This window comes from Hemiscyllium ocellatum, chromosome 14, assembly GCF_020745735.1.
Source record: "Hemiscyllium ocellatum isolate sHemOce1 chromosome 14, sHemOce1.pat.X.cur, whole genome shotgun sequence".
Classification (NCBI taxonomy): domain Eukaryota; kingdom Metazoa; phylum Chordata; class Chondrichthyes; order Orectolobiformes; family Hemiscylliidae; genus Hemiscyllium; species Hemiscyllium ocellatum.
Genome location: NC_083414.1, coordinates 25,678,534 through 25,696,361, shown reverse-complemented (window position 1 = coordinate 25,696,361; position 17,828 = coordinate 25,678,534). Strand labels below are relative to the sequence as shown.

At 42.6% G+C, this 17,828-nt stretch overlaps 1 protein-coding gene across 2 annotated transcripts in view; it reads right to left on the bottom strand.

Annotated features, from left to right (window-relative positions):
* atg7 (ATG7 autophagy related 7 homolog (S. cerevisiae)) overlaps positions 1-17,828 on the bottom strand; it is a 137,801-nt gene that overhangs the window by 51,502 nt on the left and 68,471 nt on the right. For both annotated transcript variants that reach the window (XM_060835145.1, XM_060835146.1), the window contains one exon: positions 14,947-15,069. In XM_060835145.1, coding sequence (XP_060691128.1) covers positions 14,947-15,069 — 123 coding nt within the window. The remainder of the gene's footprint in view (positions 1-14,946; positions 15,070-17,828) is intronic.

Below are 17,828 nucleotides of genomic sequence, written 5' to 3'. Positions count from 1 at the left end.
ATTTTTGGGGATTGTGTTCCAAGTTTTATGACTAAATTCGTTTTCCCTGGAGAAAGATTGATGGGTTATACGTAATCAAAATAATGAAAGACATCCTACTCAACCATGAGAACACAGGAAATGTACACAATTATAACTGATTCATGAAGAAAATGAGTACAATTTGTAACAACTAAAACCTTTTTGGTCAATAGCACATTGAAGATAGTTGAGGTGGTTGAGCTGAACATGGATATTTACTTTAAAAGAGTGAGGAACTTGTAACAGAAGTTGTTCATCAATTAACTTCTGAAAACTTAGACCAATTACAATCTTTCAGTCACAGTGAACATCAGAAAAGGTTTGCAACAGAACAACTTTTGCACATGTTATAATACAATTTTGTTCCATGCAGTTTTCATATTTGAATATACGTTTTAACTGTTGGCTGGAAATGTGTAACAGCAAACAATGGAATGAAAACATTTCACATAATTTACATAGATAAAGGCAACCCCTGCAAGAAGTTCTTGAAATTTTGACAATACCCCTTTAAAATTACAAAACTGTGAACTTATATGTGAGTTTTGCAATAGCTGACCTTTTTTTTGCTCTAGTTTAAACAATGAACACCCCTTAATCACAAACTGGGTCAGGATGGCTAACGCCAAAATTCCCAGAGTCTCTGCTGCTAAAATAAAGCAGCAAATGGAACTCCCTTAGCAAATGCTCAGCAACACCATCTGTTAAATTATTATGTGAAGGCAGCAGCTGGGAGCGATACAGATGCAGTTTCTGGAGATGGTAGTTTGTAATATTTGGACGACAATAGGGCTGGTTCCCTTTGGCCACTGGAACATTCATAGGTGGCCAAATGCTTTAATCTTTTATTACTTTGTCCTGCATCTAAAATTACCTCTCAAGTCGAGAAGTCAATGAAATTAGAAGTGCTTCTGATTATTAGCCCTAGGGGTCAAAGCATGAAATTCAGAGGAAGGGAAAATAAGTCTAGACTTCTTTTAAAAAAAATTGAACTGCCCAGTAGAACACCAGACATCAATAAGTCCCATATAATAGGGTTGTAAACACATTTACATTTGGTAGACTTTATAAAGCTATAATTTACTTCATCTTCATTTACAGTGCTACATTTAGACAGACCATTTTCAAAGAAAAAATAAAGTGTAGACATAATTTTTTAAATAAATACAGTTTAGGTTGCAATGTTCATGTCGTATAAGCATTAAATCATAATTATAATAATGAAAAAATAAAGTTTTTTGGTGACCTTTTGATGAATCACCAGTTATGGAAGAACCTGATATATACTTGTATCAAAGAAAAGCTGTAGTTAGTTTCAAAATACTTATAGCACTCTTCCCCATGCCCACTATCGATTTACTTTTGTGCAAATTTCAGTAAAACCTTTGCCGACTAATTGACATGTTTTCCACCAATCAGTATATCACAGTTTACATTTAATGTGTCATATCACAGCAGGTATGAGTCAGAGTGCAGATCCTTTTAGTCAAGCTATTGAGCAAGAGGCCAAGTGACGCCAACAAACATTTTTAAATGCTCGATACGATTCTCAAAAACCTTTCCACAGTCGTTGGCAGGGGAAATCGGGAAACAGGAAACTAGCAATCCATAAGATAAATTAAAGGATGCATAGTCACAATGAGAGAACACACTCTCCTCATGATGAATCAAGCCAGTCAGTAGCTGAACAACACAGGCCATGAGGCCACAAGCTATACCCTTGGCCGATTTTGATTTGAGTCAAGGTGTTTGCTTGCATATAAGAGTACAAGAATTGACCCACACATTTTGATTAGACAGCAGAAAAACCAGGAACCATCTGCTGAAAGTTGACTGAGACACAAACATGCAGCAAGTATTTTGAATACAATCATAATGTCTGCCACATTCAAAGAGGATGCCAATATTCGTGTTCAACATGTGCGGCATGCGCACACACAGACACAGAAAGAGAGAGAGAAAAAAATCATTCCAGTGAGAAGCCTAGCAGTGGCACTTCATATTCATCAACAACACTAAGCCTAATGTGTACTTCCAGCACTTACTGCCCCATTTTATATTTTCTACCCGTGCATACAGTGTACGAGACAGACTCTGCTACTTCAATCATCCTCATCCCTGGAACATCAACAACTTCAACTTCCACAGACTTTGCTGCTATTAGTTAAAAGCAGAACTTTTAACTTTTCCAGCTCACACTTCATTGAATTGTTCTGCTCCTTTGGTCAAATTTGCTTCCAACATTCAGCTGCCTGCATTCTATTAGCCCCAGTCCACGTCCCATTGCAATTATCATGGGAGATCCATCAGTATTTAAAAGGATATGCATAGCAAAACACTTCATTTTAGAGAATTTAGCATTCTGAAGTAACAAAAATACTACATAATACTTTTTAAATGTTGCTCAACAATGTTAATACTCATACAGTTTAAGATTAAGTTCAATGTCATTTCAAGCCAAAATGCAAATGACAATGTTTTGGGTTACTCAATAACTCACACCTGTCCCCTTCAGTGTTTGTACTATACCTAGTTTCGCTCTGAAACCTGATACCTCGACATTACAAAATAATCTAACCCAACAATGATCACAAAGTACCTTGCACTGTTTTTTGTTAAAAATTGATGTTATGAACCCAAGGCTCAAATGATTTATAACCAGGAAAGTACATACATTGGGAGTTGAAAACTGTGGAATGCCAGCACAAATATTTCACTAATTCATGAATGAATCACCTCACAGTTCAAAAGTCTGCAGCACTGATGAAGTCAGCTGAGCCAGCAGTGCCTGCTGGCTGTAACAGTGTATGCAAGGAGGAATGAGAGGCTCATAGTGTACATACCTAATGAATTATTCAGTATGCTATATTTGAGAGAAATGTGAGAGTACCCTACTGCCATGGCTCAGCCACCAGACACAGTGATTACAAAGCATTTCCTTTCTAATTTTAAATGACCACGGTAGTCTCTCTGTCCAGCTGCTAGATGCAAGAGCATGAAGTAATTTTATTCTTAAATGGAATAGCGATTAACCAGAAATTATACTAATAGTACATTAAATTTGTACACACCAGCTTTTAAAACTAAGGTTTACTGCACAAGACTTTAAATATTTTTATGGTTTGCACATTTCTAATCCTTAGGATGCTGACACCCACACTTAGCAGACATTTATAACTATAAAGCAAATGTTACCCGGAATACCCCTTTTTAGGTTTTATTAATAGATGCCCTGATAGACAGAAGCATCACCATCTCTGTACTATTGTAAGAAATGAAGTCATCTGCACCATACTATAACATAAAATGCATATGTCCGAACTAAGAACCTCGCATCAGATTCTGGACGTACTAAGAGAAAAGGCAATGACAAGCTACAGACATAAATAGTGCACAGATAATGACAACATAATTGAACCAGTAGAGGAAAATACCTTAACTGATTATATTAGATCACTTTCTAAATAGAATTGTAGATTACAACTATCATGTTCCAGGATATTATGACTGCTCTGCATAGAACAGTTTGAAAAAGAGTTGTTTAAAATACTCTACATTAGTTCAAATTTAGAAAATAACGTCAGAGATGATTGATATACAAGATGTTAATAAGCTGCATTTTGGAAATACATCGACATTCCTTCATTGTAATTGGGGCATAATCCAGGAATTTCTTCTCTCATGACATTGTGGATCTATCTACAGCACATGGATTGCAGCCGTTCAAGAAGGCAACTCACCACCACTTTTGAGGGCAACCAGGGACGGGCATTAAATGCTGGCCAGCCAGCAATACCCACATCCCATGAGAGATTAAAAACAATTCAAGCATTTTTGCCAACCTGTGTTGATGAAATTCAATGTGGACATGGTTAAGACTTTGTCTTGTTGGAGTCAGTCATTGCCTGGCACTTGCATCATCTGATTGCCAGTTGTCATTTAGACTGCACAAGACTGAATGGTGTCTAAGGAGAAAGTGAGGACTGCAGATGCTGGAGATCAGAGTCGAGAGTGTGTGGTGCTGGAAAAGCACAGCAGGTCATGCTACATCCGAGGAGCAGGAGAATTGATGTTTCGGGCAGGAGCCCTTCATCAGGAATGAGGGCGGGCCTTGGGGGTGGAGAGATAAATAGAAGGGGGGTTGGAGAAAATGTAGCAATAGGTGGATGGAAGTGGGAATGAAGTGACAGGTTGGAGAGGAGGGTGTAATGGATAGGTGGGATGGAAAATTGACAGGTGGGACAGGTTATGGGGGACAGTGCTGAGCAGGAAGGTTGGAACTGGGGTAAGGTGGGGAAATGAGGAAACTGGTGGAGTCCACATTGATGCCCTGGGGTCCCGAGGCAGAAGATGAGGCGCTCTTTCTCCAGGCGTCAGGTGGTGAGGGAGTGGTGATGGAGGCGGCCCAGGACCTGCATGTCTTCGGCAGATTGGGAGGGGGAGTTGAAACTTTCAGGCATGAGGCGATGGGGTTGATTGGTGCGGGTGTCCCAAAGATGTTCCCTGAAGTGCTCTCCGAGAAGGTGTCCAGTCTCCCCAATGTAGAGGAGACCGCATAGGGAGCAACAGATACAATAAATGACGTGTGAAAGTCATTGATGATGTGGAAGGCTGCTTTGGGGCCTTGGACGGAGGTGAGGGGGAAGGTGTGGGTGCAGGTTTTGCAATTCCTGTGGTGGAAGGGGAAGGTGCCAGGAAGGGAGGGTGGGTTGATAGGGGGCGTGGACCTGACCAGGTAGTCGCAAAGGGAACGGTCTTTGTGGAAAGCGGATGGGGTGGGGTGGAAAATATATTCCTGATGGGGTCCATTTGAAGGTGGTGGAAATGTCAGTGGAGGATGCGATTTATGCAGAGGTTGGTGGGGTAGAAGGTGAGGGCCGGGGGGTTCTGTCTGTGTTGCACTTGGAGGAATGAGGTTCGAGGGCGGAGGTGCGAGACATGGATGAGATGCGTTGGAGGGCATCTTCAATTATGTGGGAGAGGAAATTGCGGTCTTTATAAAAGGAGGCCACCTGGTGTGTTCTGTGGTGGAACTGGTCCTCCTGGGAGCAGATGCGGCGGAGGTGAAGGAATTGGGAATACGGGATAGCATTTTTGCAGGAGGTAGGGTGGGAGAAGGTGTAATCCAGGTAGCTGTGGGAGTCGGTGGTTTGTAAAAAAAAAGTCTGTGCTGAGTCAGTCATCGTTGATGGAGATGGAGAGGTCCAGGAAGGGGAGGGAGGTGTCAGAGATGGTCCAGGTGAATTTAAGGTTGGGGTAGAATGTGTTGGTGAACTTCTCGACCTCCTAATGGGAGCACGAGGTGGTGCCGATGCAGTCATCAATTTAGCGGAGGAAAAGCTGTGTGGTGCCGGTTTAACTCCGGAAGATGGAATGTTCTACGTAGCCGACAAAGAGACATGCATAGCTAGGACCATGCGGGTGCCCATGACTACCCCTTTCATCTGGAGGAAGTGGAAGGATTTGAAGGAGAAATTGTTCAGGGTGTTGAATGGTGTCTAAGTCTTATTGAGTGTAGCTACACCTTGCTTCATGGAGTTGAGAATTATGAATGGATGAATACTGCACAAACATCAGAGAACATCCTTAACATTATAGTGGAGAAAAGGCTGTTAATGAAGCAGTTAAAGATTGTTGGGAAAGGACACTTGTAATGAGGTCTGGTGAGACAGAATGCAAACATAAATCTGCTAAGTCGATCATTGGTGAGTCAGTTGCTCTCGATAGCACAATTAGATAAAACTTCCATTACTTTGCTCACATTTGGATCACTCTTCACTTTTCATTAATAACAGTTCATGGTAGCTGCACTGGGATAACTTGGCTACAGGTAAAGCACATTCTAAAGTACAAACTATTAACAGTTTGGCCAGCATGCTGTCAGGACACAGCCTTTGCTGTAGCAAGGCTATGCACAAATTCCTTGACATTATATGTGAATAATAGCTGAAAACAAAAGTGGATGTCTTAGGAGATGATCAACTTGGCACAGCTGGCTGAAGAACATTACAAACACTTATGTGCACTTAATATGACTTATGACACGAGCAGACGAAAGTGAAGACTGCAAATGCTGGAGATCAGAGTCAAGATTGGAGAGTAGTGCTGGAAAAGCACAGCAGATCAGGCAGCATCCGAGGAGCAGGAAAACCAATGTTTCGGGCAGGAGCCCTTCATCCTGATGTCTAATCTTAACTTTTGACACGAGCAGATGTTTGTATGATCTCAAGCTTACAGAGTGTAAAATGTGGCAGACTGGCAAGGTGTGTGCTGCAAAGACATGAATGAGAGCTCAGAGTCAAGAGCACAGTGCTGGAAAAGCACAGCTCGTGTTGGGCAATTTCCCTTCATCAGGAGTGACATTCTTGATGAAGGGCTTTTGCCCGAAATGTAGATTTTGCTGCTTCTCTGATATTGCCTGACCTAATGTGCTTTTCCAGCACCACTCTCGACTCTAATCCCCAGCATCTGCAGTCCTCACTTTCTCCATGAACGAGAGCCCAGACAAGAGTAAATTGGGCAATGTCAGTGGTAGAAATAGGCCTCAGTGAAGTCACAAATATGCAGTTAAAAATTCAATCTGGTGGCAAATAGGACATTAAGCTTGTGAACAGGCTGGTTTAGTCTCAGCTTGTTGCCAGGGAGTAAGATGGAATTGGTGGCTGAGGACCAATGTTTAGATCTGGCCAAAAACCATGCCCTTTAGTATTCCTATACTTACGGGAAACAGCAACAATATTGGCCAAACCAAGGACCAGGGGGAAGTAGCATGGTTAGCTGTTTAATGGGAATAGGGTCAAGGGAGCAAATACAGCGTGTAGACAAGACAATCTTGGAGAAACAATGAATCAAGGTATGAGCAAAATTAATGAAAGATGTGTGTTAAGGAATAAGGTAGGAAGAAGCCTGAGAGGAAGCTTGCTCTGCTGGATGAGTGGAATATTACAGAGGCAGATGATGCCAGACCTTCTGAATTTCTCCAGCATTTTCTGTTTGTATTTCAGAGCTTTAGCATTTGCAGTATTTTGCTGTTTTCAACCAACTCCTGGATTCTGCGAGGTGATGGACATTAAATGTCTCCCAGTCAGAGTATATTCTGTCCGCATGGTAATCTCAGCATTTCTTCCCGATGGTTTTCAATGTGGAGGAGTACTGAGAAAAGGTACTAGGTGGTAATTAGCTAGACATTTCCTTGCCTATATTTGACCTGGGGCACATTTTTAATGTATATTATTATTCAGAGCTTAGTTGCGTAATTGAATTAATCGTTCATACATGGTTGTGCTTAACAAAGTGCTTATTTGATCTGCTATTATGAAAAAGGCACAATTATCCAGTTCAGGTCACAAGAGAACACTATTATGACATCCCAATCCCAGGTGTTATGCAAGTAGGTACAGGGAAACGGGAGTTCGCACCCCTAAAAATAAATGAATATTCAGTACAATGGCAACACAAAAAAACTGATTCTGCTGAAGTAAAATTAGTAGATTGTCTATTGCAAGTATAATATCTAAAATATACTCCTGCATGCAGTTACAGATTATGTTAATGAAGCTCTCTTTACACAATAGATGTAAATTTGATGAGTCACTGAAAAGTGACAATGATTACTCAATGAGAATGACCACTCCCTGGATGTTTGGGCCACTTAAACTATCAGGGAGAATGGATAGTGCTTTGGCTCAATGGTATTTATACAGAATGTGCATCAACCAACTCAAGAGCCACAGGAAAGCATCAAACCTCCACTTCTTTGATGAAGTAACAGTCACTTTCATGTCACATTCAGAAATCTGAATACCAAATACAGCATAATCTTTTCATCAAACTAGCTCAAAGCAATTATTTTACCAAGCTTAGGCGATGAAAACAAAACAATGGCTGTACGCTGGGAGGTCAGCAATTATATATTTGAATTCAAATGCAAAAGAGAAGGTCTGTAAATTTTGAACGGCATAACTAGCCGAGTGAAAACGTCCAACATAATTTTGCATGTAAATGTTCTGGTAAAATTAGAAACTGTATTTTACTGTACTTAAAGAGTATTCAAATTTTAATTAATTCTGGTTGAACAAGGCTTTTTCAGTTAGAAAACCCAACATTGGCTCAGTCATAATAGAAATCTTAATACAGTGAAAATGTTGTCAAGGCAACCAAGATGTCACTATGGAACTGTTCCGGAATATTCAGTCCAACGATACGCAGCTTCCATCACAGCAGCATTTTAGGGAAAAAAAAACTTCAAATAGGTTACCAACTAAATACCAGAAAGCAACAAGTAGTTTACAACTCATGGCTAGTGTAAAACACAATTCTAATGAATTAAAATGCAATAAAATCACTATTCCAAATTTTGTTAATGATGCAGCAATATAAATTATAAATATGATTTCAAAGAAATAAAATGCAACCTTTCTAATGCCTCGAAATAATGCACTGAATGCACCAAGTTTGGGGCTTTCAATACAAAGCTGAAACCAATGAAACACAAAACAGACTCAAATTAAACAAACTGACTTCAGCTTTTGTCAGGAGCATAAAGTCTCAAATTTCTATTTATCCGTTGGTAGGGAAATTACATCCATTATGTGAAAGAATCAATCTAATACTTTCCATGAATCACATGCTTAGCTGTTTGAATATGTTACAATTACCTTAAATATACAAATGGCACCTTAGTACAAAAGGGAAAAAAGACAAACTGTTAAACTTCTGGAAAGTTACATCTGGTTATAATTTAACTGCAATGAACAACTCGTCTCTAGACAACAGAAAACCTACAGGGCCCCATTTACACTACAACTGCTCATTATTAATCAAGCACGTATTGTACCGTTTCATGCCTCCGTTATTAAAATGAAACCCCTTTGAGCAACAGAATTAAGCTTGCCAAGTGATGTCTAAACATTTGCATTGTGCAATATATGAAAAAAAACAAGATTGTTCAGTAACATGTCTTGAGCAGAAAATAAAATTTGTAGGTGAATCGCAAATCATTCCAAAATGCAGAACATCAGGGATAATTCTACGAAAATAATGACAAAATACTTCAGATGCTGGAGCTCTGAAATACAAACAGAAAATGCTGGAGAAACTCAGAAGGTCTGGCATCATCAGTGGCGAGTGGAACAAGGTCGAATTGACTACTCTCTGGAACTTTGGCTATTCTAAAGAGATGTCATGGGACTTGAAACATTAACTCTGTTTCTCTTGCCACAGATGCTGCCAGATCTTTTGAGTTTCTCCAGGAATTTCTGAGTGTAATTCAACAATTATTAAGTACAAATAACAATGAAATCATGCTATGCATGAGAAGAGTCTTTTTAAGACTGGTTTTGCACTAATACTGGTATTAATGTAAAACTACAGATCCTTGGGTTCCTATTTGAATTAGAAGTGTATATGGTGGGTGCCATAAGAAAAATACATTTGGCCATAACCTGCTGACAAAATCAATGGAGAGGTAAATACTGCTCACGATGTACAAGTGAAAATGCTCCTGCAACTTCAGATAAAGAAACACTCTTTCTTAGCATGGAATTCCAAAACTTTCTGTCGGAGATGCACTGTTGTGCAGGTAGCTTTTATCAAAACACCATGTTTCTGTCTGAAATGAAACTTCCCATACTTGTGCACTATAGATGAACTAAAATTCCTGTAGTTTCAAACTTCTTGATTTTAGTGCAGAGTACCACTTTAAACAAAAAATACATGCTAAGCATTAATTATTGCAAAACAACATTGTTGTTCCTCAAAGATAGCTATTTTGAATGCAGAGTCTCATTCCTTCAGAATTGTTACAGATTTTATAGATATATTTTAAAATTCATTTCTCTTTCTTTTGTTCCTTTACATCAATGTTCCCAGCATTTTGTTACTCATTTTTGCACTTGGTGTGGAATTGCTTTCACTTCCTTTGCAGTCTCTACATGGTTAATCTTACAGTCCCTCAATCTAATTGGTTAAGGAGACAAACAGTTGCTTGTCCTGATTAGTCAGGTACCAAATTCCCAGTTTTTCCTAGTTGTGTCACTATTTGCTTGAGGTTTCAACAACTGTAGCACAAAATACATCATAATTTATTGGGAAAATGCAAGTCTAAACACTTGCTGCCCTACAACCGCAAATTATGATTAAAGGTTTCTGATATTCAGAGCAACTGATACATAGCAATACTCATATGACCACGACTGATGAAGCATCTGAAATGTGCAACTGACTTCAGCACATCTTTGCAATTTTAGTTCATTTTGCTAGTGACAAGTGGAACATGAAGTAACATCAGGGTAGCAATCAATTGAAAAGCATCGAACAAAGACCTGGAGTTCTCACATGACTTCTGCCTCGATAATGGTTTAATCTGGGTTGAATCAAATCAAAAAGAGCTCAACAGATCAAAAACCCTTAAGTATTAGTGACCCAAGTACATTACTACTTAGAGTTGAATGTTCACTGTCTTTAATCCCTTTACCCAAACCAGCCCTCGCCTATAAATCTAGACAAGCTCCCAGGTGGGAGTGGTGGAGGCTCATCATCCCCTGTAAGCTGTAAACTGACAGGAATTTTTATTAAAAGGTTGGCAAAGCATGTAAAAGTTAAAACTTTTTCTGGCATTAGTTTACTATCCTCCTCACTAAAGTGAGCATACACAGGAAGCGGCACAATGAAAAACGGAAACACACGGCATATGGGACTGTATGTACATATGGTATGAAAATGCTTGATGAACTGCAGCTTTATTGAAGTTTTAGCAGGTATTTAGCAACTCTATTGCATCACAGATTGTACAACTAATGTTGCGACATCATATCAAAAAAAAAGGGCTCTTTCCCAAAAGTCTTATTCTGGCCCCAGTGATGTATGGCACAGCTCAAGTTATACCAGTCTTCTGAAATTTGATGAAGCTGTGAACCAGCCTCTAACATTTGTCGAAAATACATAAATTGCTTCTCTAGAATTCAATTAAAACCAGATGTAGCTTAGAGAGTAGTAAGTCAGCCTAGCTTAGTGAGCAGTTCTAACTTGTAAGTTTAAAAAAAATCTTTTAAAGAAGATGATGTTACTTATTACATGAAGTCTAACAGTAACATAGGAGACAAGCTGACTCTAACAACATTTAACCTGTGGTCTGCATTCTACCACTGCATTATTAGGCTCCTTCTCATTGCCTCACTCCTCTCCACCCATACACAGTCCACTTTAGTCTCCAAACCTTGAATTCACACATTTTCCCTTATATCTTAGTCCTCCCATCTGCCATTCATCTTTTTCACCTCCATTCACATTTCTCACCCCTCCAACCTTCTCACTACACCATGCACACAGATTTAAACAGATTGATACAAATAGATCATTTCCTACTCACCCCCACGCTGATTGATGATGTCACTTCTGCCCCCATCATGGCCACTCCTACAACCACTTTCGCCTCTCACAAATACTCATACATCACACGTGACATCACTTCCACCCCTCACATCATCGCTGATGTCACACGCTCAGTGACTTCCGCCACCCCTACTGCCGTGTCTGCCACCACTTCTGCCCCCACCAACGCCACTCACCTGCATTCTGCTGACACGCTCCCCACTGTCACCATTCCCGGCCCCCAGAACCCTGAGGGGAGCACCACCCCTGCTCATGACTCCATCCCCATTCACCCCACCATCACACCCACTCCAGTTACTGGCTCCGCCCCCACTCCCAGCTCTACACCTACACCAGATCCCAGCTCTCAGCCCTGTCGAGTTTTCACCATCCCTCCAGACCTTCCCCTTACCGAGGACGAACGATCAGTCCTCAGCAAAGGACTCACCTTCATCCCCCTCCGTCCACGCATCAATGAATTTAATACACGCCGTGACGTCGAACAATTCTTCCGCTGCCTCCGCCTCCGAGCTTACTTTCACAATCAGGACTCCCGTCCACCTTCTGAGGACCCCTTCGCCCATCTCCAACACACTGCATCCACCTGGACACCCTGCGCTTGCCTATTACCTGCCCTCGACCTCTTCATTTCCAACTGCCGCCGGGATGTTAACCGCCTCAACCTGTCTACCCCTCTCCCCCACTCCAACCTCTCACCCTCACAACGCGCAGCCCTCCAATTCCTCTACTCCAATCCCAACTGCATCATCAAATGAGCAGATAAAGGGGGCGCCGTGGTAGTCTGGCGCACTGACCTCTACACCACTGAAGCCAAATGCCAACTCGAGGACACCTCTTCCTACTGCCCCCTCGACCATGACCCCACCCCCCAACCATCATCTCCCAGACCGTACAGAACCTCATCACCTCAGGAGATCTCCCACCCACAGCTTCCAACCTCATAGTCCGGGAACCCCGCACTGCCTGGTTCTACCTCCTTCCCAAGATCTACAAGCCTAACCACCCTGGCCGAACCACTGTCTCATCATGCTTCTGCCCCACTGAACTCATCTTTACCTTCCTTGAAACTGTCCTATTCCCCCTAGTCCAGGAACTCCCCACATACGTTTGAGACATCACCCACGCCCTCCACCTCCTCCAAGACTTCCGTTTCCCCGGCCCCCAACGCCTCATCTTCACCATGTATATCCAATCCCTGTACACCTCCATCCGCCATGACCAGGGCCTCCAAGCCCTCCGTTTTTTCCTCTCTAGATGTCCCCAACAGTACCCTTCCACTAACACACTCTTTCGTTTGGTCGAACTGGTCCTCACCCCTAACAATTTCTCCTTCGAATTCTCCCACTTCCTCCAGACCATAAGGGTAGCCATGGGCACACGTATGGGCCTCAGCTATGTCTGTCTCTTTGTTGGATACATAGAACAGTCGATCTTCCGTAATTACACCGGCACCACTCCCCACCTCTTCTTCCGCTACATTGATGACTGCATTGGTGCCACCTCGTGCTCCCACGAGGAGGTTGAGCAATTCATCAACTTCACCAACACATTCCACCCTGACCTTAAATTTACCTGGACCATCAATGACACCTCCCTCCCCTTCCTGGACCTCTCTATCTCCATTAATGATGACCGACTCGACAATGACATTTTTTTACAAACCCACCGACTCCCACAGCTACCTGATTTCACCTCTTCCCACCCTACCTCTTGCAAAAATGCCATCCCGTATTCCCAATTCCTCTGCCTCTGCCGTATCTGCTCTCAGGAGGACCAGTTCCACCAAAGAACACACCAGATGGACTCCTTCTTTAGAGATCGCAATTTCCCTTCCCACATGGTTAAAGATGCCCTCCAACGCAGTTCGTCCACATCCCGCACCTCTGCCCTCAGACCCCACCCCTCCAACCATAACAAGGACAGAACGCCCCTCGTGCTCACCTTCCACCCTATCAATCTTCGCATAACCCAAATCATCCGCCGACATTTCTGCCACCTCCAAAGAGACCCCACCACTAGGGGTATATTTCCTTCCCCACCCCTTTCCGCCTTCCGCAAAGACCGTTCCCTCCGTGACTACCTGGTCAGGTCCACACCCCCCTACAACCCACCCTCCCATCCTGGCACTTTCCCCTGCTACCGCAGGAACTGCAAAACCTGCGCCCACACTTCCTCCCTCACCTCTATCCAAGGTCCCAAAGGAGCCTTCCACATCCTTCAAAGTTTTACCTGCACATTCACTAATATCATTTATTGCATCCATTGCTCCCGATTCAGTCTCCTCTACATTGGAAAGACTGGACGCCTCCGAGGAGAGCGCTTTAGGGAACATCTCCGGGACACCCGCACCAATCAACCACATCGTCCTGTGGTCCACCATTTCAACTCCCCCTCCCACTCTGCCGAGAACATGGAGATCCTGGGCCTCCTTCACCGCCACTCCCTCACCACCAGACGCCTGGAGGAAGAACGCCTCATCTTCTGCCTCGGAATACTTCAACCCCAGGGCATCAATGTGGACTTCAACAGTTTCCTCATTTTCCCTTCCCCCACCTCACCCCAGTTCCAAACTTCCAGCTCAGCACTGTCCCCATGACTTGTCCTACCTGCCTATCTTCTTTTCCACCTATCCACTCCACCCTCCTCCCTGACCTATCACCTTCATCCCCTCCCCCACTCAACTATTGTACTCCATGCTACTTTCTCCCCACCCTCCTCTAGCTCATCTCTCCACGCTTCAGGCTCTCTGCCTTTATTCCTGATGAAGGGCTTTTACCCGAAACGTCGATTTTGCTGGATGCTGCCTGAACTGCTGTGCTCTTCCAGCACCACTAATCCAAAATCTGGTTTCCAGCATCTGCAGTATTTGTTTTTACCTATCATACTCAGCAAGGTACATTGTTGCAGGGTCTTTCCGTAATTTATCCAGAATACACTCTCTCACCTATTGGCACAAGAGTCGACAGCTGATACCTCAAAACATTTCTCCTTCTCTCAGGAACGTTCTGGGCACTGATCCTCAGAAGATGGGACGCTGTATAAAGACTACCGACTCTGAAAAGATAAACTCTGTCCTAACTTTTACTAACATGGTATTTGCAATAATGAACACTTGAGAACTTTGCTGTACTAGCTAATAAATTCTAATCCTAAACAAAATCTTCCACGTTCAGCATTTCTGCCATAACATGCAATAAAAAGTATTGCAAGTGTCACCTGGCATGACTGATCAAAGAACACAGCTGTCACGGTGACCTGGTCTTCAACTTCTGTCATTACAAATGTCAAATTAAGTTTTCTAAATTATCATTTTGGAACAGTTTACAAAAATGGGTTTGTCTGATTGAAAGTAGTTCTTAAGCAGTGTGAACTTTGAGAAAAATCAAAAATTTTCCAAAAAAAACCACAGATAACATGAATTGGGACCTTTCGCTTTTTATTCTGAATTATACAATTTACTAAATAGGTTGGAAAAACGATAGCTCTCCACGTGTAGAAGCAATAGTGCAGGAACAGGATAACTAAAGCACTTACCTCAGCAGCTTGTGTCTCTTGATGGAGAAGGGTCAGTCCCGTAAGATCTTCCAGGAAAGAATGAGAAGAGTTGAACACATTAGCAAGGAACTGGAAACCTTCTTTTTCAAAGTGATCAAGGACCTACAAAGAGACAAAGTACATCAAAATTAGTAGAACAAATAGGACAATTCATAAATGCTGGAAAATAAACATTTAAAACACTTGTAAAGAAAAACTAGCAAAACCATGGCAACAGTAGGGAGCAACCTGCTTCAAAACCCAACAACCCAGCACTTCTGGCCATCTGCTTCTTTGATTTCCCTGAGAGCATCATCCAACAATCTTCAAAAACATCAAGTGCAATACTTTCTCAAACGCATACTACATCATCAAGATATACCGACACGAGGGGACGAGAGACACGCACTGACACGGGGTGCCGAGAGACGCACCGACATGAGGGGACGAGAAACACCGACACGGGGGGACGAGAAATTCTGCCACGAGGGGACAAGAGACACCGACACCGACACAAGGGGCCGAGAGGTTGCCGTTAGCAGTGGTGAGACCAGGCCGAGACACCACTACGAGGGGTTGAGAGACCGGGCTGAGACACGGCCATGAGGGGTCGAGAGACCAGGCCGTGACACCTCCTCGACCGGCCAAGACATCAGGCAAATACACCATGTCGGGCCACTCAATGTATGCACTGTAGCTGAATACCTCTCAGGGCTCTTCACTTGCATTCTTAGCAATTACTTGCTTTGTACTTACTTGGGTGTTCAAAGGTTCTCAGTCTTGCCTTTTTATTAGATTGCTGCCTCAATCAGAACCTTACAGCCTTACAATATTTCTGTGTTGCCATGCCTTGTAGCACAGACAGGTAGTTGTAATTGTCAGCAGCGATCAGACAAAGGGATGGAAATGTTGCTGTACGGCACCAGGCCACGTCTATGTCACACCTATACAACGTGCCAGCAGCTTACACAGCAAATATACATCAACCAACAGCCCATGTATTAAATTCCAAGTCAGGTCATCAGTTAGGGGCTATTGGCACAATCAGTCAACAGCATCAGCCAATACCTGCACTTGGGCTTGGACATAGTCCATTGGCCGCTTGAGCAGGGTCAGGGGATTGTTGCAGAAAGCATCAGTAATCTGACTTACAATTTCCCACTGTATTAAATGTCATGGCTTCTACTGCATATAGAGTCATAGAGCTCGGAAATAGACCCTTATCATCCATGCCAACCAGACATTCCACTCTGACTAGTCCCATTTGTCACAATTTTGCCCATGTCCCACTAAACCCTTCGTATTTGGATACCTACCCAGATGCTTTATAAATGCTGCAATTGTACCTGCCTCCAACACTTCATCTGGCAGATCGTTCCATATGTGCACATCCTCTGCATGAAAAAGTTATCCCTCAGGTTCTTCTTAAATCTTTCCCTTCTCACTTTTAACCTATGGCCTCTAGTTTTGGATTCCCCCACTCTGGGAAAAAAAACCTTGGCTATCTCCACTACCCATAGGTTTGTTGTGTTCTTCCAGCCTCCTGCTTGTCTATCTTGGATGCCAGCATCTGCAGTTTTTTTGGTCTGGAGCTAAATTTGCACTACCCACACCCGTCATGATTTTATTAACCTCTGGATGTTTACTCAGCTTTCAATGCTCTAGCAAAAAAAGCCCAGGTTATTCAGCCTCTTCCTATGTTCAAACCCTCCAGTTCTGATAACATCCTTGTAAATGTTTTCTGCATACTCTCAACTGTAGAAGGGGGACCAGAACAGTACATAGTATTCCAAAAGTGGTCTTCCCAATGTCCTGTACAACCACAACATGACATCCTGACTCAACGTAATGACTGAATATGTCAAAATAAGGTAGACTATGTCAAAAGCCTGTGTGCTGGTATCCCATATACTTCCATCCAAAGGCATCTGTGACCCCTGCATAAAGGATTATATTAAATGGTCACTTATACATGATGCAACTAGTAACTGATCACATTATTAAGTAGATGTTGGGTTTCTGATATCCCCATGTTGGCTCACTGGAACTGTGACGAATGGATCCAGCCACAGCAAGAGAAATCATCAGAGAGGTTGTGATGCTACAAAGACTTGGTAAATGGAGGAAAAACAAATGCATCAGGAACGGCAGAAACATCCTACAGCTGCTGAACCCCGTCCACGTGAAGATGAAGCAGCAGAAAATCCATTTGGGATTCAAATGAAATACAAGTGGCCTACAGTCTATTGTCAATAAATGGCCTGTTTCCACACTGTAGGGAATCTAATAATAAAATAATGTCACCTTCTCCAGATGACTGAAACATAGTGTCATCGCAGATTGAGGATGCCCCCCAGAACATTGTCAAAGAGACGCTTCAGCAGATGGAGCATGTCTTGAAATCTGAAGGGGTGGGTGACCATCCTATCTTGACGACCATTAAAGTGATAGCTATACGAAACTTCTATGTGACTGGCTGCGTCCCAGAAGCCACTGTGGCCCTGTGTGGGATTCCTCAATCCTAACCTCACAAACGTATCAAGACTGTTACTGATGCAATTTGTGACAGATCACGCCTATTAGTCTCATTTCTCCAGGATGACATCAGTGTTATAGTCTGGTCAATAGGCTTCGTAAATGTTGCTGGGGACCTGTGTCCAAAAACTGTACACACAATACAGAGAATGCCATATCATAATGTGGAGTAGCCAGTATTGGACTGGGGTGGACAAAGTTAAAAATCACAACACCGGGTTATTGTCCAACAGGTTTATTTGGAAGCACTAGCTTTCAGAGTGCTGCTCCTTCATCAGGTAGCAGCTCTCCAAAAGCTAGTGGTTCCAAATAAATCTGCTGGAGCAGTACCTGGTTTTGAGAGATTT